This window comes from Parasteatoda tepidariorum, chromosome 7, assembly GCF_043381705.1.
Source record: "Parasteatoda tepidariorum isolate YZ-2023 chromosome 7, CAS_Ptep_4.0, whole genome shotgun sequence".
Taxonomy (NCBI): domain Eukaryota; kingdom Metazoa; phylum Arthropoda; class Arachnida; order Araneae; family Theridiidae; genus Parasteatoda; species Parasteatoda tepidariorum.
This window is the reverse complement of record NC_092210.1, coordinates 46,706,691-46,727,169: the sequence shown is the minus strand read 5'-3', so window position 1 is coordinate 46,727,169 and position 20,479 is coordinate 46,706,691. Positions and strand designations below refer to the sequence as shown.

General features: G+C 30.1%; 1 protein-coding gene across 1 annotated transcript; it reads left to right on the top strand.

Annotated features, from left to right (window-relative positions):
• The first annotated feature begins 590 nt into the window (after positions 1 to 590).
• LOC107451562 (cysteine-rich secretory protein 2-like) lies at positions 591 to 17,875 on the top strand. Its single transcript, XM_016067701.3, has 8 exons — positions 591 to 719; positions 2,454 to 2,534; positions 2,850 to 2,986; positions 5,303 to 5,396; positions 8,849 to 8,994; positions 14,617 to 14,723; positions 15,998 to 16,089; positions 17,652 to 17,875. The coding sequence occupies exons 2-8, from the start codon at positions 2,465 to 2,467 to the stop codon at positions 17,792 to 17,794; spliced, it is 789 nt and encodes a 262-aa protein (XP_015923187.1). The 5' UTR covers positions 591 to 719; positions 2,454 to 2,464; the 3' UTR covers positions 17,795 to 17,875.
• Positions 17,876 to 20,479: the final 2,604 nt, after the last annotated feature.

The following is a 20,479-nucleotide window of genomic DNA, read 5'->3' as shown; positions in this document are numbered from 1 at the left end:
TCTTATCAAAAAGGTAAAAGTTGCTTTTTGATGTATTTTTTACTTAAACAATTAAGCGATGTTTGAAATGATGTAGTAAGTATATAAGTTATCTTTATATAACTATAATTCGTAGTTATAATGTTCAAAACAAGATATTAATTGTATTAAAATGCATCGGACACAATATTTTCTAAATATTTCACAATTTTTCAACTGTTGAATCAATGATTTTTCTTATTGTCTAAATTCAACTTGATTTTTGAATAAAAGTACAGCATTTGACATGTGCAATATGCATAAGTGTAATGTTATACTTTTAACTTTGCAATGGGTATATATTACATATATATGTCATATATATGTCATATACTTATATATATATATATATATGTCATTTAAGTAATAAGCTGATTAACTTTATTTTAGTGTATGCAAAATCCGATATAAGATTTTTTTCTTAATAGTTTGCATTGCTAATTGATTAATAAGTATTAAATTTAACATTTCTTAATTAAGGCAGTGCTTGCTGAAATGTTTACAAAATTAATTCGAATGTTTCTAGTATTACAGTTGCTTGAGTTCAATGATCTTTTTTTCGCATCGCAACTCCCATTTCGTCGCGGATAAAATTTCTCTTCTCTAGTCAAAGTAATTTACATTAAGGATAATATCTTCACTCATATTAATACTTTTCTATTCCTGTGCATTAGTCACTAGAAAGTTTGATTTACATTTAAGTAAGTTCAATAGTGTTAGAAATTATTTGTTTCAATTAATTTTTGTGATTAGCCAATATTTCCTATTCCAAACTTGTTAGTCTATATTTCTATCGAAATTATCGTCAAATACCTCAAATTGATTGTCATAAAGGAAATTTGCAATTTGTCTTTAAATTTTGACATCTGACTACAATATATTTTATTGTTATTTAATGCAAAAAATAAGAATGAAATAAAGAAAATATTCCGAAAGCATCAGTAATTATGATAAGGCGATAAAAAATAAGCTAATTAAAAATTGTTTTTTAAAGCTCTCCATTCCATCTGGACTTAAAAAATTTTAGATATGAATTTTTTAATTCAGTATATAGCCTCAAATATTTAAAAAAGTTACAGTCATAATTTTTCATAAATATTAATTATCGAGTTGCCCCAAAAATTTAAAAAAAAAAAAGAAAAAAAAAAAACTCGTTTTGGTGAAAATGAAGATTAAAACAACAAGATTTGAAGTATGTATTTATTACAACTATCAAATGAGAAAAAATTTAATGAAGCTTGGCTACACTAAGATAAATAGTTTTGTAAGGTATAGTAAATAATATATGGTTATTATGAAATTATTTCGATATATAAGAGTTAGCGTAGTTTTTGAGAGAAGTGAATATAAAATTTTTATATTTGATATTCAACTCTCAACATACGCTCAAGAATAGGGTTAAAAATAATTTTACAGCTCTCACGGAAAAAGTTAAAGAAAAAAATTTCCACATTTTTCAATTTTAATATCTGCTTTTTTTTTTTTAACGAAAAGTAGTCCACACAACAAAAAATTTGAAATAGAGTTTAAATTATATGTTTAGCATGTAAAACAGAAGCGCTGGGCAGGGATGAAGAAAAAAGTATATTAGAAATTTTCACCTTTTCAGATATTTTTTCCTACTGAAGGTATTCTGATGATAACGGGAAAACTGTAAAAAAAATTTTGGATCACATAACGGTAAAAAGTACCTGTACTATGTTAAATCCATTTTTTACCGTAACATTTTAAGGCACAAAAAATCTAAAGTACCGTAATTTTTACTGTAATATTGCCTGTAAGATCACTGAGTTACTTTAATTTTATAAATATTACTGTAAAAAGTATCACAGAAAAGATTATTGTCAAAGTATTAAATTTTAAGCTCAAAATTAATTTTACAGTAAAGTCTAGTTTACAAATGCTGCATTTTAGGTGTCAGTACTTTTTATCGCATTTTTATCAGGTATTTCTTTACAGTGTGTTTCATTTTATTCTCTTTGTCTGAGCCAACACTAATGTTAAAAATATCGTTTCAACTTGATTTGAAAATTTTTTTAATTATATGTTTAAAGAGAGATGTTGAAAATCATGTTAAAAAAATTGCCCCGAGAGCTAGTTTATATTTTTATGCAAAATTATACCCCACTGTCACGAGCTGTATACTTACCAAGATATCATATGATAGTAATATTACAATTACCCCTACAGAAAAACGTTCTGCATTAAATTCTATTCAAAAACCGATTTTTTTTAAAATTATAAGTCACTAAATTAGTTATCTTTACCTTTCATAACTTTAACCAACTTTTTCAACAAAATTTTGAATCAATCTGCATTTTATTTAAAATAACAGATTACTCTGATTCGAACAAGTTTCATTGTAACTACCTAGCATAATTATTTATATCAGCTTGCTTCATTGAAAAATCAAAATTTTTAAAAATTCTCTGCAGAGGAAGAAAATATGAGAATTGAAGAACTTGGCTTTATTTTGATTCTGGTGACAATATGTGTGGCGATTCCAAAGCTTTCTCGTAAGTTCCAACTTCTATGGTACTTAATTTAGTTTTTCTATTTTGATTTTTTTTTCAAGTTTATTAATAAACTTTTAAGTTCCTAAAAAGAACTCAAGCTGAAAAAAACCTTAATTTATTATAATTTTTTTACTGAGCAAAAATCAAACTTCTTATTTATTCATTTCTAAAAATGTATTGTAAACTATCTAAAATATTATAACAATTTCTTTTTTTAATTTAAATTATTGACGAAATACAGAACATTTATTTTATTTACTCTATATTGCAAAGCAGATTTTTTTTCAATTGTTATATTTCTTTACTACATTATAGGTCCTAAATTGTATGGAACAGCTATTCCCCCATCTGAGTTGGACCCTACCAACAATTCAACGAAAAGGAAAATACTGCTAGCGCACAATTTTTTTCGATCTAAGGTTGATCCACCTGCAGCTGATATGCTGGAAATGGTAATTTTAAACACTTCTAGGGGCTGCGCTTCATGCTCGCAGTCACTCGCCAACTCCCGAAAATTCTTGCGCAGTTCTTTTCAGATCAATTTGCTTAATCATTTTCCATAAATCTTAATCAGATTAGCGTTTTATAATTTAAATTCTTTTGTACTTTATTTAAAATATATCGGATGCTATGCCAGTGCTAGTTTTCGTTTAGAAACCCTCATAACTCCTTGTGCAGTTTGCTATAATAATAATGTTCCATTCTTCACGAAATATAATAACTTTAAAACTAATTCGAAATCTAAAATAAATGGCTAAGATTTTTCATATCCAGACATAAAAGTTGTGGCTGCAAAAACTATAATTTACTAGTTTTTCCTCTGTAACGGAAAATCCTAAAAAAAAAAACGTAAAAAGAACGAAAGTAAAATATTTTATAATTTCAAAACCAATTCGAAATTTAAAGAAATGTGAGAGGTAGTGCTTATCTTTAGTTATAAGAGTATGCTACAGCAATAAATTCTAATTTTCCTGATATCAGTCATATATCGCCGTAGGTTTCCATACATCGCCAAACTAAACAATGTAAATAAAGAAAAAAATCAGCTTTGACATAAAGCGGACTCTGAGATCGCATCAGCATCATTGTCATATAAAAATGTTTCTTAATCAGTTTTCTATAAATGTCAACAATTTCATATACTTCTATCCAATAGCTTTCTGAAATATCGGAGATGAAGGAGCGATGGCAGTTACTTTTTTCAATTAAATTTTTCTAAAGTATTGTTAAATAGGTTCAAGCAAGACATAAAATAATACAAAAGTTTTCCCAGTTAACCCCCAAGCTCATCTGATCTCAAGCCTTTTAGGCTTCGTGAAGAAGCAAGTCTATGTCTTTCATGTCTATTAATCTGCCGGATTACAGAGACAGTTACTGACATCATTGTAGAATCAGAGGGAATACCCCATATGTTAGAGGAATAGCTGTGGCACCTAAATTGGGTTGATAATTTTCGCAAACTTACTGGAAATCGCAGTTAAGAGTAAAGAAAAAAATTCTTACGGCAAAACTTCACTTCAAAAAAAAAAAAAACTTCAATGCTCTTACATTTAATCAGACTAAAGAAAAAAAGAAATTAATTAAAACACAATACTACTACCTGAGAAAAGGATAGTTTTCGTTAACAGTTATTGAACACATTGTTCAACAGTTCAATTTTTTTAAAAAAAAGTATGTGTGCATTTCAAATATATTTGAATGACTGTTCTGATGAATTGTATTTAATGATTATCAACTGGGTCATTACCAAACTGATGTTGCAGTTAAGAAGAAAAAACTTTTTATCTCACTTATTCATAAGGTTTTAGAACCGTTAAATTGTTTTATTAGAATTAAAAATAACTCTTTCAATTATGGTTGCGGGGAAGGGTTCGATCCTGGCCTAGGAACCACGGAATATGGCAGCTTCTGTGAGGGTATGACTTAACTTTCCGGATGTTATGTCTACTTCTCTCTACTTTATGTTTTGCTCCTATAAATTTTGCAACCCTTCCTTAAATTTAGGTCAACTTACACTGAAGAGCCATTACATTATGACCACCCTCCATCTGTAACAATGGGCTCACCCTGGAACAATGTTTTCATGGGGCACATTAGGACCCATAATCCCCATAGAACAATCCCTGACGGCTGTAAGCTACATGAACATAGTTGCAGACCAGGTTCACCCATTCATGGCAACAGTTTTTCATGCGGGGGATGGTGTTTACCAATATGATAATGCACCGTATCATAAGGGTCGAATCGTCATGGATTGGTTCGAGGAACATTCCAGTGACTTTCAAGTCATGTCTTGGCCCCCAAATGCACCTGATCTTAATCCAATAGAGCATTTGTGGTCCTACTTGGAAAACCAAATTCGTACTGCCACGCTACCCCCTCGCAATGTGAGGGAATTGCAAGACCAGTTGATGAGCGCTTGGTACCAGATACCTCAGACTACCTATCAGCCCCTTTTGGAATCAATGTCACTGCGGATGCTAGCAGTTTTGAGGGCTAAAGGTGGTCCTATATGTTATTAGCAGGGTGGTCATAATGTAAGGGCTCTTCGATGTATGTTATTGTGTTTCTTTTGATTAATATATTTCGTAAAATTTATTCACGTTGTAAGCTGTCAAGAATATCTAGATACATAGCATGTCAGTGATGCTTCTGGAAAGGTTTTGGTTCAAGTGTTATATTATGGGCAACTCTGGTATAAACCACTGTATGCACCTCTATTTCTCTTTGCTGAAAAATGAACTCATTCTTTTTTTTTCTTAAACAAGTCCTGGCATGAAGAAGCAGCAGAAGATGCACAGCGCTGGGCTGAGTCTTGCCAACTACTTTTACATGACAACGTCACTGGGCGATGGACGGAAGGTAAAAAATTCATCGCTGTTAAATAAGTTAAAATATTTACGCTTTTTGCCAGTGTTAAATAAGTTCTAATTTAGTCAAAAACATACAAACTTCCTTATTGAAATTAAGGTTCTATACAAAAATACATTCTGAAATATCATGAAAATTTACTTATGTAAGTAACAACATAGGTATTAACATGATAGTATGCATAAAAGATTTTCTAATAATGCATAGTTACATTAAAAATGGCTTTTGAATAAATTAAGGGGTTTAGTTTATCAGCTCTACTTAAATATCGTCCATAACATTTCCTTTTTTGCAAAAGGAAAGGGAGTAAAAAAAAAATTACAAAAGTTACAAGAGGTGTGGATCCACAAAACCTGAATATTTGCCAGTATGCTTCCCCCCCCCCTTTATTTTTAACATAATTAATTTGAAATCATTTTAATTTAAGGCGTATTTGCATATCTTAAAATTTACATAATTTATCGTTAAATATTTTATTTTAAGAAAATTACTGACCTGTTCTTGGCCTTAATGAGTTTTAAGAAATAAATTCAGCACTCCGTTGCGTCAAAATGGCGTAACGCTTCTAAAATTGTTAAATAAAAAAGTTTCGTCATTTTATGCTAATTATCGCTGATATTTTTAAATGTCCGGATTAGGGCCATGGCGGCTCAATCTCCCAATGAATGTGCCCCAGGTTCGAATCCCAGTGGTGGCTATTGATGAGAATTCAGCCCCCGGCACGCAAAATATACTCAGTGGTTGACGGATCATGGGTTAGAATCCCCATGCCGTTGGGCTAACCGTGAGAGGTTTTCGTGGTTGTCCTCTCTATGCAACGTAAATGAGGATATTTTCATGCAAGAAGTACTCCACGTTTGTCCCAATGGAAAAAATGTTCCCTTGCAGGTTGGCTTCAAAATTACAAATTACGGACTGTCTGATTTCGCAAATTATAACTCCAGTAGTCCAACAATGACATATCGTACTCAAATAAGTCTTAACAAAAATACTAAAATAAATAGAAAGGTGTAATAAAACACTATGTGCAATAGAAATACCATCCAAATCTCCATCAAGTCTAATGAAACTAGTGCAGTGAGAGGAGAAAAAAAAACTGATTACCCTGAATAACTTTTGATCTAATGATCGGATTTTCACGTTCTAGAACTCAATCTTAATGGCTCGAGGGTGTGACCTCTAATATCCTAATTAATAATTGCATACGATACTTTAAGTTACGAAATTAGACACAAAAACGTAGTTTCTTTGAATAAACATACCTTTTTTTTACGGAGGACTCTGATTTCTGATCTCCAAAATATAGGGGGTAGCAGCAATCAGAAAAATATGGTCCCCATAGTTAAGTAGGGAGAACGCTCCAAAGTTTGGATTCTTTAATGTTAATTTTACTTCTTCGAATTTCTCTATATCTCAACTAATTAAGTGAATTGAAAATTTTTTGCACTCAATTATCAAATTCGTTTATCCAAAGATGACTCAATGCAAAAATAACGCTTAGTAAATATTTATTATTTTTTGTTATTTTATTAAAGAATGATCGAAAATATTTTAAATTGTAAGGTATAAAATTATTTACATCATTTTAAAGAATGTAATTTCACATTGCAAAATACAAAATTTAAGCAAAATTCGCCGAATAGTAATGAGAAATCGAATTTTGAAATTCAATTTCTCAGAAATTATTCGACCAATTTCGCTCAAATTTTGCATTTTGCCTTGTAAAATTATATTCTTTAAAATTATATTCTGAAAAATTATGTAACTTACTAGTCAAAATTTTTTCAACCATTAATAAATAAAAAAATAACAAATAAAAACTAAAAATTATATTTTTCAGAGAATTATATTTGGATAAAGGAATTTTAGAATCACGTGTAAAAATTTTTCTATTTGTTTAAAAAGTTTTCGAGATACAGCGAAATACGATAAAAGTAAAATTAACATTAAGGAGTCGAAACTTTAGAACTCTCGCTTGAACAAACAATTGGGACCATATTTCCTATGTTGTGGCTACCTCCTATATTTTCGGTGTCAGAAATCCGAAACCATCGAAAGAAAGGTATGTTTATTCAGAGCAAGTCCGTTTTTGCGTCTGATTTCGTAACTTAAAATATAGTCTGCACTTATTAATTGTCAAATTTGAGGTCAACCCCTCGATCCATTAAGATTGAGAACGTGGGGATCCAATCATTAGATAAAAAATTATTCAAAGTAATCAGCTTTTTCTTTTTTTTTTTTTTTTTTTTTTTTTTTTTTTGGCGAGCGCGCNTTTTTTTTAGTTTTTTTTTTTTTTTTTTTTTTTTCTTCTTTTTTTTTTGGCGAGCGCGCGTTCTATATTACAGCATCATTAAAAGTAAACCGCCACTTATTATTAATAATGACTAACCTGTGAAAATGAAAGTCTTCTTATTTCATTAACTAACCATTATATTAACAGTCACGAATATAAGCTGATAAGTACACGTTTGATAAGTATCATTAATAACTAGAATTAGTATAGTTCTCGGTCAGTTATTCATTAGTAACTCCTTGGTTATTTTTAGATAATTCATTTAATAATTTTCGATATTATCGATTATTAATTTAACTAATTTAATTATCGATATCTTTAATAATTATCCATTACCTATTATCTTATTAATAATTTCAACTTATTACCAAACTTCATTGATAATCATTTATAATATAATTACCATTTCATGTGATTATTATATTATCTATCACATTGACCAAGAGACGTGATGCTATTACAAATAATTATCGGATACTATAAAGTACAATACCCGGATCTATAACTTAAATCGAAGCATGTACGAACGTTCCGTAACCACTATCGCTTCATATATATTTATAAAATCACCGTCAAAAACGAAATAGAGAAAGTATTCACTAAAATTATTTTAGAGACGAAAAAAAAACGTATCAATATCTTACAAATCACTATTGAGATAGAAAGGTGTTAAAAAAATTCTCAAAACTAGTTTGATTGCCAGTGAAACTATGAGAAGTGGAAAAATACTTATCAGCCCGCAATCAAACTTATTTTGGGGATTTTAATACCATTTTCCTCAATATTGATTCGTTATATTTCGATAATGTTTACATTTTTTTGTTTTGTTTTTGTGATCCCCTATGCATATACTTTCCTGGTTTCTTTCGTCACAATAATTCTAAACATTTATTTACATTAAGAATAGTCATTACGAAACATCATGTATATCTTTACCTTACCTACATAGATTTTTAGATCTAGAATTCTGTAGTTAAAATTTATTTGATTCTGATCTGTAAATATATCAAAAAAAGATAACTTCTATCATAACCCGTATTTTTTCGCCTACTCATAAATTATTAATTGACAGAAGAAAATATTTTCTTAAATATCTAATTCAGCTATGTGACATTTATTTGTTTGTGAAAGCTGTCTCATATTTACTCAGATTTTGGCTCTTGCGGACAGAACATCTTTGTAGCAAATGTTCAAGTTCCTTGGTTTTTTGCTGCCAAAGCGTGGTTCCTAGAAAAACTAAATTTTACTTATGGAGAAGATGTAAATGATCCAAATGTTGTTGGACATTACACGCAAGTACGTAAATTTTGTCAATTTCCTAATTTTCAGAATTTAATTTTCACTCCATTTCATTAAGGATCATTACATTAAAGGTGCTATTCAGACGAAAAAAGAGAGTCAATTTTCTCCAAGGTAACCAAGGTTTCTCCAACCTATGGAGAATTATATAAACAAAATTTCCTTACTTATTAATTTATTTCTATTTTTGAATATTTTTATTTCAATTTATTCATTCAAATGTATTCTATTGAACTTAGTTATGCTATAAAACATTTTAGTGTATCTCAACGCTAAACGTGATGGCAACTACTCTAGAGCAAAGTGGTGTAGCGAACCATCATGCATAGCTCTTTAATGTAGTGTTTCACTAATGTTCTTTTACACTACTTGATCTAAAATCTAATAATTACAGTAGAATAAGATGCACATAAGAGTCAATAAAGTTATTTTTACAATACAATGTAAAGTAATAGCCATAAATTTAGAATGCTTTTATACAATAATTCTTAAAATAAAATTAATTTGTAAATCGAACATACACGTAGCACAGAAAGAATATTAAAATGAATTCGAACTAGGCTTAACAGGACGGAAATGGATAGAAATTAAATCATTCTCAGAGATTTGTAACTTAAAATAAGCTTCATATGTATGCTTTATTAAAATTAAAAGCATACATATTTAACGGCGAATTTTCTTTTCTCTTGATGAATATCAGCGTTGCAAAACTGAACAAAAACAATCTCTCACCAGTTCATTCCGAGGCGTAGAAGTCCCGCAGTGGACTGATCGTTAAGACACGGTTCCCAGCAGATCACCGAAGTCAAGCATCACTGGTTACGGTCAGTGTGCGGGTGGGTGACCAATTGGATCAGTCTACGTAGGGACCGAGGATGTGCAGTATTGGTCCTCATTAAAAGTGTGCTACCGTAAAGTGTTCGACTTCACGCGCAGGTCGTCGGGCTACCGAAGCGGGGCTGCCATCCCCTCCACAGAGGATCAAAATTGTGATGGCATGTCTTCGGATCATCCTCCGGGATGTTTCCCAGACCGTCGACAATAGCCCATTGTGCAGCTCTAGTGCGACGTAAATTAACAACAACAACAACAACTTAAATCATTTCATAATTACAACTGAAACATTAAATAATATTTTATAATACTTATAGCTCACTGGTTGGATACAAACATAGTCACAGGTTTAAAAATTTCTACGGGCAAAATAGGAATCTCTCAGTAATCTTTTCGTGGAACACCTTCTTAGAACCTCAGGACCTTGAGGATTTAAACATAATTTGATGTAAAATTGTTTTCCATATTCCTTGAAAAAATTAATTTTAAATTTCAGGGTGTCGAATATCATCATATTGAAAAAAGTTTAAAACTCAATTATTCGGAGGACAGAAGTTAGTTTTTTCAAGAGTAACAGAATATGAAGCTAGAATGGATACTGTTTAGACCATAATGTTTGAACACTAGGTTGTGTGAAGAGTTTCAATCTTTTAAATTTTTCGAACATCAGTAAAAGTCAGCACATCGAACATCAGTGAAAGTCGGTTACTTTTCCAGAAACAAATGATTTTACTTTAAATTAATAATACTAAGATGGAAAGATTGAACAAAAATTGAAAGATTTACATAATAATGAAAAAACTCCATTTGCCTTTAGTTAAAAAAATTACAAAGGTAAAAATAAGATGAGTAACAATAAAAAAAGTTACACTGTTAAAATTTTCATTTTAAAATTAATGTAAAATAACTAGCAGCAGTCTGTTCATCCGATTAACCGTAAAGTTTACAGTAAAGAAAATTTTTTACCTTTACTGTTTAAAAACTATTTACAACTAGTATAGTTATAAAACCATGAATACAAAATTGTATGTTTTTTTAACCATTTACAACTAGCATGGTTTCAAACCCATAAAAAAGGAAGTTAACTGGACATCGGAGCTGGTCTATTCGTTAGATAATTGTCTTTTCGTTTGAAAGTGCAAGTACAAATTGAGGAATGCTTAACACTGGAAACTCTTCAGCTTTTGAAGGGAATGGAGGAAATATTGTGATGTCAACGCTGGGAATCAAACCCCAGTTCTGTCGTTCATGAGACTGACAGATTAGCCCTCTCGGCTATAACACGTACGCAGTTGTAAGTGGCTTTATTAGGTGGACTTAGTTGGTGCGATTAAATTCTAGTTGTTTAACAGTATTGGGTGAATGCTGTTAATGAATGGTTTTTCTCGCAGTTAGCAGTTTGATTACCATTGTATTTAAGGTAATTTGACTGTTTTGTTTGAATATTTGAATACGGTAAAATAACAATTAAATAAAATGTTATTTATTTATTTTTCCAAGAAATTTCTAACAGTGTGATACTGAACTTTTTTTTAATGTAATTTTCACCAATAATTACGAGAAAACATAAAATTAAGATAATGTAGTTAAATAAAAGTAGATGTTCAGAAGCACATAAGGAGACAGTTAATAATTGGAAAGAGACCCTAGCGGCGTATAAAGACATTTCCGGGAACGGGTTCTAATGCAGTTTTAATTCTAATGATGTAACCTAACTGGTCCAGAATTTATCGCAACCTTCACCACCTCCTGTTATACATACTTTCTTTAACTTGCACATCTCGAGAAAAAATAGATATAAAATGTCATTTAAGAAGAAAAAGCTGTAATTAAAAGATAAAGAAACCTATTGCAAATTTGAAATCAGTGATGCGAAAGCATTACAAATCTGTTAAAAAAATCACATGCAACAGAAAAAGAAAAAAAAAACAATTGTCCCCCAATGTTATTATTCAGACTTTATTGTTTTCTTTCAAACTAATTCCTATCAAAAGAATGAAAAATATGCAAATGCTTGCACCCATTTTTTGAACAATTCAGGCACAGTTTTTTGGCTTAAGAATATAGTAAACGTAATTTTTTTCTGTTTTGGAATTAGTATTTCTCGTCAAAATTTACTGGTGCAGTGCTTTTTCTAACATGCAATAGTGATTTTATCTAAAAGCTTATTTTAAATTTATATAACTTAACATTTTTCTGACTTATAAATGTGATTTTCTTTTTTTTTCTCAAACAAACAAACTTTTTTCCATAAAATGTTATGAAAAATCAATGTTCTTTTTTTTAACCTGATTGCTTACATTCTGAAAATTGTACAAGACATTTATGGCATTTTTTTAAGAAAAATTCATACATAAGCCATATATTTTTCATTATGGATAAAGTGTTAATCTTACATTATTATTAAAATATTATAAAGTGTGATTCGCACTTAAAAATAACTCCCAAACCTTAATGCAAAAAAAATATATTAATAATAATAATAATAATAAAAATAACGTTTAAATAATATGTCTTTCCACAGATATTTTTCTTTTAACCAACCTCCAAGAACACGCAAACACGCTTTTTTTTTTTTGAAGAATTTTTCTTTCACTCATTAATTTTTTTTATAAAATAAGCAAAGAGAAAATGTTAGATTTGTCCAAGTTAAACTTTAGATAATAATTTAAGAAGTATTTTTCATTTCCGTCTTTCTTTTTTTCTGAAAAATGGGTTTTCTCACAATATATAAAAATTTTGATAAGAAATTAATTTTAGACTCTAGTTTTAACTGTAAAGTTTATAATTATATAAGTATTTGCCTTGTCTTCCGTGCAGAATAAAGTTTAATAAATGTAATTTAATTAAATCAGAATTATTTTAATAATGATACACAGGGATCCCCAACCCTATGCCCGCGGGCACCATGGCGCACGTCGATCGGTCTAGGTGAGCCCGCTGCTTGTGCCCAACGATAAAATACAATATTTAAGTTTTCCATTTTTCCATAAAATGATATGCAAAAATGAATGCTGTAAATTACTACAATTGCTACACGTAATGAAAATTATTACTGAAATAGTTAACTTAATTCTAGCAGCACCTTTGCAACTTCGACTTTTCTAGGCCCTGTTACAAAATCCTGATGATGCTGACTTCATTTTACATTCTGAAGTACGCTGCTGGCTCGGTAAAGGCAAAGTACTTGATAGATTTATACATTTAATCGAAGAAATAAAAAATTATCTTGAAGCCAAAAATCAAGTATTTTTAGATCTAACAGATCCTCTTTGGCTAGCAGATTTGTCTTTCGTAACAGACATAATTGAAAAACTAAATAAATTAAACTTGGAGCTGCAGGGAAAAAACAAACTTATAGCAAGAAAGTTAGTCTTCAAGTTAGGCGAGAAGAAGTGCAGATGGAAATTTTGGATCTTCAGAATGAAATCATCCTCAAAACGATTATATCAGATGAGAAATTCTGGAATATAGTTGACAGAAATAATTTTCCATTCTTAAAAAGAGCAACATATAAGTAGTTTTGTGGTTTCACATACTTGTGGGAATCATTGTTTTCGACAATGAATTCAAAATATAGATCCCGATTTACAGATGAACACCTTGACGATTGCTTGCAAGTAGGAATTTCCTCATGTTCTCGCAATTAAGAAACGATGGACAGTGAAATGCAATGACAAAGATCACATTGACTGTATTTTATAAATAATTTTTATACTTCGTATGTTTTGCAAGCAATTCAGTAATCATTTATTTTACACAAGAATATTAATACTAATTATATTCAATTAATTTTTAAAATTAAATTTTGTATGCGCTATATGTAGTGTGTGCATTATTACCTATATCTACCAACTATAAATTCATCTTGAAAAAATGAAAGGTGCCCGCCATTCAACCGATTTTCTGGAATTTGCTCTTAGGTACAAAAAGGTTGGGGACCCCTGCAGTAGAATGTTCGTCTAGTACTTTTATCAACATAAAAATAATATTAGGAATCCTAAATTTAAAAAAAAACTATGCTTCGTGTAAAAAGGCCTGTTATTGCATGTACCAATAAGAAATACCAAATAAAAAATGGTAGGCGCCTATATGTTAAAACTCAGTGATTTTTTTTCATTATGTGAACTACAATTTAGATTTTAAGAATCATAAAGATATAGTTTTGAATGCAAATATTTTTCTAAATTATTATTCTATGTAATAATATATTTTGACACATGCTAAATGTTTTTTTTTCTAAATAAATTCTAATAATTAAATAAGATTGTGACGCTATTTTCTTTTTATCGGAAACATTACCTACCTCTTTAAATGAACGTTATACTCTGATGGATAAATTAAAGAAATTATTTTTGAAAAAAGATTGAGTTTATTTTTTATATCTTCTCCTTTGTACAAGGCTCTTTAATTGAAGCAGTACTTCATATTAAAAAAATTATTTGTATTTGTTTCAAATTAGCTTAAAATAGCAGTTATACAATATTTTTATTTGCAAAAACATTTTTATCTATCTTAATTTAAATCTGTGTTCAAGAACGAGACAGTATTATTCCTAAGAAAAACCTGTGTGATATCATTACTGATTTATGAAACTTATTTTAAAAGAAAATTACAAACTGAATAGAATTAAAATTCGAATGAAATCCTTTCAAAATTGTACTTGTTTATTGATATACTTTTGTAGATATACACTGATTATTGATATACGTTGATATTCGTTGTTATACATTGTTATTGATATACATAGTTTATTGATATACATTGATGTTTTTCTTTTCTCAGATGGTTTGGTACAGCACTCATAGAATGGGATGTGGTTTTAATTACTGTGAGGCAAATAATGTCACAAAATTCCCTTACTTTACTTATGTATGTAACTACTGCCCAATGTGAGTATCTATTGAAATAATGTATTTTCTGACTTCCATGAGAACTCCTCCAGACGCCAGCCTAACGTCAATCCGATCATATAGTCTGTCTATGTAAAGAACTCCCCTCGCCATTCGTTTGGAGCAATGGCGGTGACTGTGGTTACGAGATTCAATTATTTCAAGTAGGGATGTTTGGTGAATATTTAAAACAGATTTTGGCTCTGTGAGAAAGAGGTTCCCCTCTTTGAAATGTACTATTTCTTATTTTCATAGCAGCTGACGGGCTTTGTCTTTGTGATAAGGGAAGTTTTTTCTGTAAACAAACTATACCTAGGTATCCAAAGCCTTAGCCTTCCTTACTGACTGTTGCTGTGGCTACGTGTTAAGTTGTTTGTTCACTTCCCCATCCTTAGTGGTTTTGCTTTTGCTTTCATAGCAGCAGACAAGATTTCTCAGATTTTTGGTTAAGGGGAATTCTCGTGAAAGTTCTGAGTATTTTATTCGGATTTGAACCATTTAATTGCGTTTTTTGTTTGTATAAATAGCATGATGTATTTCTCGGGATCACGGATATACCAATTATGTTTAAAGTGACCATGCCAAAAGTGACCAAGTCGTAGTTGTAAAAACTAATATTTCAGTATTATTTATTATTTTTTTTAATTTTTCTCTTTTTAAGATCATTTGCTTCCATATCTTTTAAACCTTCTTAAATTTTTGTGTAATATTATAAAAATCTTTATTGAACTTTGTAGCATAGAACACCATATTCCCTTAACATTTTATAGGCTTATATTATTTTACAATAGTTCAAAAATTTAATATCAAATTTCTTATTATGCTATTAAACAGTCGCTTTGGGTTACATATGGTCTATTTTTCATTTAATCATGATTATTTAAAATATTCGAGAGTGGTACAATTTAGGGAGCTGGTGGTACGAATTAGGCAACCGGTTTCCTAAATCGTACCACTTGCGAACCTTGCAGAAACAATTAATTTTCAGTACATACTTCGTAAATATTGTTACTAAAAAATAATATAGGTAGTTGAATGATAGTATTTTATTATCAGTGATCCTTGATTGATAAAAACTTAAATGGAAAAACTGGTAAGATTCAGGTAATTCTCCTCTACTGCATATAGAAGGAAATAACGTATTGAATTATAACTTTTTTGCCAGTTGATTTTATAGTTTTTAATCAAAGATATTTTTATTAAAGGCTTTTGATGTAGATTTCAATATGTATTTCATTAACTTATAACTTCAAAAATTGGATTTATTATTTCAGAGGAAACCACCCAGAACGATTTGACTACCCATATACTAATGGCACGGCATGTTCTATTTGTGAAGGACAATGCAAGTTTAAAAAATTTTGTAGTAAGTATTCATTAAGTGTGATTTAAGCCTGTCCAAAATTTTTTTTAATCAATACGGACTTCGGAAGTATGCAGGCTTAGGAATGTTGCGGGCTTTAGGATATATGAGATAGAACAGTCATTTACAAGTTTTCAAGAAAATCAAGAATAAAAATTCGAAATCACATTCTTTTCTACGAAATATAATTTCGTTTGTAGCTCGTAGCTACTAGACTTATCAGCACGCAATGTGCATATGATCTAAGTATAGTCATCTGTTATTCTATAGATTAAACTGTGGAACAATTTTTTTGTTTTCTGTTGCATGAAATTTTTGTTACAGATCTTAGATACTTCCATAGTTTTAAATTCAAATCTGCAATCAGTCTCTCTCTAAGCTGCAGTTTTGTTTTAAATATGACATTTTTACTCTAATTTTTGTCGTAATTTTCAAGTTTAAAAACATAATATGCAACTAGGAGTCACATAAATGTTACAAAAAACTTCATGGAGACGCAAGGTTCCTCATTAGGATTAAAATTGCATGGGAACCCATGACCAAAAATGTCATTATAAGCTACTAGGACCTCGTTCATATTGAGAACTCCTTCTTCAGAACAGGTTATAATAGGAAATCGCTCCTATCCGCATGCAACGACATTTCAGATAATGGAGTCCTATGCAAGTTTAATCCTGATGATGCGTCTTGTTCCCTTAGGAGTTAGTCACAGCATTTACTCAACCCTTTGTTAAGTATTACGTTTTTAAATTTGTAAATTTTGACAAAAAATAAACTGCAAATTTAATCTAAAAAAATTGTTAGGGAATAATTGAAAATTGTTCAATATGAAATTAGATAAAAGAGCAAAACTAATTTCATATTGAAAAGAGTTATGTATGGCCACTTTGTAAAATAGTTGCCCCCCTTTTTGGCGTTGAGTTACATAATTTTTTTTTTTTTTACAGTGTACGCAATTCCAAAAAAATTTTTTGCTACAGTAATTTAATCAAGCATACTACTGTTCTTTTTTTCTTCCTTCTGTCGATAACAACTTTATTTTGTTTTTGAATTAACAAATTAACCGGATGTTCACCAAAATGTCAAAAATAAAGTAAGAAGAAGAATTATAACACTGTAAACAACTGACAAATTCCAGATAATTTATGTAATTCGTTTATTCGCTTTTGTCGTACAGCTCAAATCTACGAGCACAGTCGAAAATCAACTATATATTGTATGAAGAAGCATAGCTAAAGTTTAATAGTAATTACTGTAGTTTTCACAATAGTTTGTCATTTATTGTTTTTGTTTCTTTCTCTCTCTGTGTGTTCTATGTGCTTTCTCCTTTGTGTGTGAATGTGACCCGCCCTATAAACGGGTTGTGATCGTGTGAATGGCGTGGCAGAAGTCGGATTCCTGGCCATAGATGGCACCACTGAAAATCAGAAACAATGGCACCCCACTGCCTAAACAGGCATACAACAAAAGAAAAAAAAATTATTGTTTTATAATCGAAGTAAAAGATCTGCATATTTTAAAAAGGTGTGTTCAAGCTTAATTTAAATTTTTATATAATCATTTAGCAAATGGTTGTAATTATGCTGATTTTTGGACAAACTGCGGTGAGCTGAACTCCACTTGGCACAGCTGGCTATGTGAGGATGAGACAACTGATCGATATCAAGCATGTCGTGCAACATGCAAATGTGATGGTGCAATTCGATGAAAATAGATTTTTGAAGCAGGAATGAAAAATTTATTAATAAAGGATGTAAAATCTTAAATAAAATTTTTAAAGGTTCGAAAAGGTTTTTATTTTTAAGTGTTACATTTTTTGATAATTGTGTTGCATTTCATTTATTACCAGCGTGAACATTTGATCTATGAAACGGATTTGTACTTCGGTCAGAAGTTACTTTTGTCTTTATCTCTGAATAGTTATTATTTAATCCCAATCCCGACTAACTTGAACCCCCTTAAGGAATTTTGAACAAACCTATCTTTATTTACACGAAGAAGAAAAACTTCACACGGTTAGCCGAACGACTTAATGAGGCTCTGATTTATTGCTTAATTTGAAACTGAAGATGTTTTGTTCCATCACTGTAGTACGAGCAAAGAATTTATAAGTGAGATACTCACTTATATATTCTTTGGTACGAGCAAATCGGGAGCATTTTACAAAGTAACCAACCAACACCGTGATTCGAACCCAGGTTGCCGCAGTGGGACGGGAACACTTTATCTAGGTTAGTGTAGTCTTCCTCCACTTTTTAAAAAAAAAAATATTTTAATGAGCAGACGAGGGAGTTGTGATATTGAAGACCATTATACTTACGAATATTTCATACGCCTAATTTGGTGCGTGAATGAAGTTTGGTAAATGTAATAAATTGGGTATAATTTACTGAAACTTCAACACAAACGTAATTTTTATGTGTCTATGTGCTGTGATAATAAATCTGCTCTACGCAAATTGTGGATTTTTATCTACGTTTAAATTTAAAGTAAAAGTATTAAAAATTCAATTTATTTTTATCTATCATCATATCTATTGATGATAGATAGTTTGTGAAAGATTGAGTTCGTAAATTATAATATCGTTTCAAAAGATTAATGAAAACGTTAGTGTATGGAAAACGGCTATTATTAATATTCGGATTGGTTAAAGCTGTTAATACCTGGTTCATCCTACATTCATGCATTATAAGGGTAGGTGCTAATGCTCGTGCTATCTTTCTTCTCTCTCTCTCTCTCTCTCTCTATATATATATATATATATATATATATAGNGTATATATATATATATATATATATTTATAGGTCAATGCGTTAAAAGGCAAAAAAATAAAAATAATCGAGAGTAATTAAAACTGTCTATCACAAGTATTCGTGCAACATATGAGCAGCGTTCACGAAAAGCGGGCACCGTCATCTAAAGTTTGCAGGAAACTAACATTTGTCTAGATATCCATCTGGAATGTAATTATTAATAATAACCAGCAAATGTTAGAAATTCTGATAAATTATTCATTTTAATTGCATTTTATCATAAAGTGGTGAAGATGATGCTCCAAAAAGGGATTAAAAGTTTCGAAATATTCTTTCAAAGATGACAACTGAACAAATGTTGATTTCTTAACATCGTTTGTAGCAAAGAAGAAAACTCTAGTTATACCTCCTGCACAAGACACTGTTCTCCCAGATGAAGGGAGAGGGAATGAAATCCTAAAAAATCTTGAAGTTTAATTCCTGAACCTCAGTTACTGTTTTGAAACAATATAAACGCATCTGAAACACCCAAAGATTTAATTGATAACTGTTTAAGAAACTTTATCTAAATATATGCAATATTTATGATCTGCAATAATGAAATGTTTTTAATCATAATTACGTAATAATCATAATATTTCTTTATTTTTTATAACTTGAGGATAAAAATCTTTACATGATAAATAAAAAAGTAACGCAATTAATAAAAAGAAGAAAAATAAATACAATGGAAGTCTTAAAACAATTTTGAAAATAAATAAATGAAAGAAAAGAACAACCTTTAAACACGTCATTGCATTAAACTGTGGCACACGACACGTGCAAATTGGGTGACGTAATGCATGAGTTAAGTTGATTTTCAATTTACAATTAGCTGCGCAGAAGTATAATCAGTCGGAGAAAACCATCGTAACTCCTTATTTGTTTAAAACTACAGATTAGCAATTTTTTCCCCCTCAATATTATTATTGTAACATTAAGGAACAATATAACAAATAATAATAATAATAATATAAGGAATTGTATAACAAATTTGAAATATTTTGAATCGATAGTATTGAATTGGAAAGAAAAATAGCGGTTAAGTCATATTTCTTGAAATATTTCTTGAAGTACTTATGGTGTTTATTCAATTACACCGCAGAATACCGATATCAGCATTTTTACCAACATCATATTTTTGCTTCAAGTTTTTTATTTGCGATCAAAATAGGTTGCAGGTGATGTATAACTTTCTGCCTATGCAACATTTCAATTGCTTCAACCGTTACCGTGTGGAGAGTCATAGAAGAAGGAAGTACATTAGTTCTGTCTTGATTTTCTAATAGATTAAAAATTTCTGAGTTAAGAATCTAAATGGAACTGAAACTACATTAAAAATAGTTCTAAAATAAAGCGTCATGGAAATTTGAAATAATATTTTAAAAATTAAATCCGAAAAATATTAAGATAGGGGAAAATATCGAAGTGCATTTTCATACAACTGTGAAGAAGAGGAGACGAAAGAGGAGCGGGTCAAGACATCGATTCGATCTTCTCCCTAGATGGTGCTTTCGAGCGTTGCGATTTTGAAACTTATCTTGAAACTAAAAACAAGAAAATATCCACAAAATCAGAGTTGCTATCTTTTGAGTGTAAT

Bases quoted from the DNA above. Each gene is read 5' to 3' on its own strand.
- LOC107451562 (XM_016067701.3), top strand. From the start codon at position 2,465: ATGAGAATTGAAGAACTTGGCTTTATTTTGATTCTGGTGACAATATGT. The intron at 5,397-8,848 runs GTAAAAAATTCA...ATATTTACTCAG, and splicing joins CACTGGGCGATGGACGGAAG to ATTTTGGCTCTTGCGGACAG. The intron at 16,090-17,651 runs GTAAGTATTCAT...ATAATCATTTAG, and splicing joins CAAGTTTAAAAAATTTTGTA to CAAATGGTTGTAATTATGCT.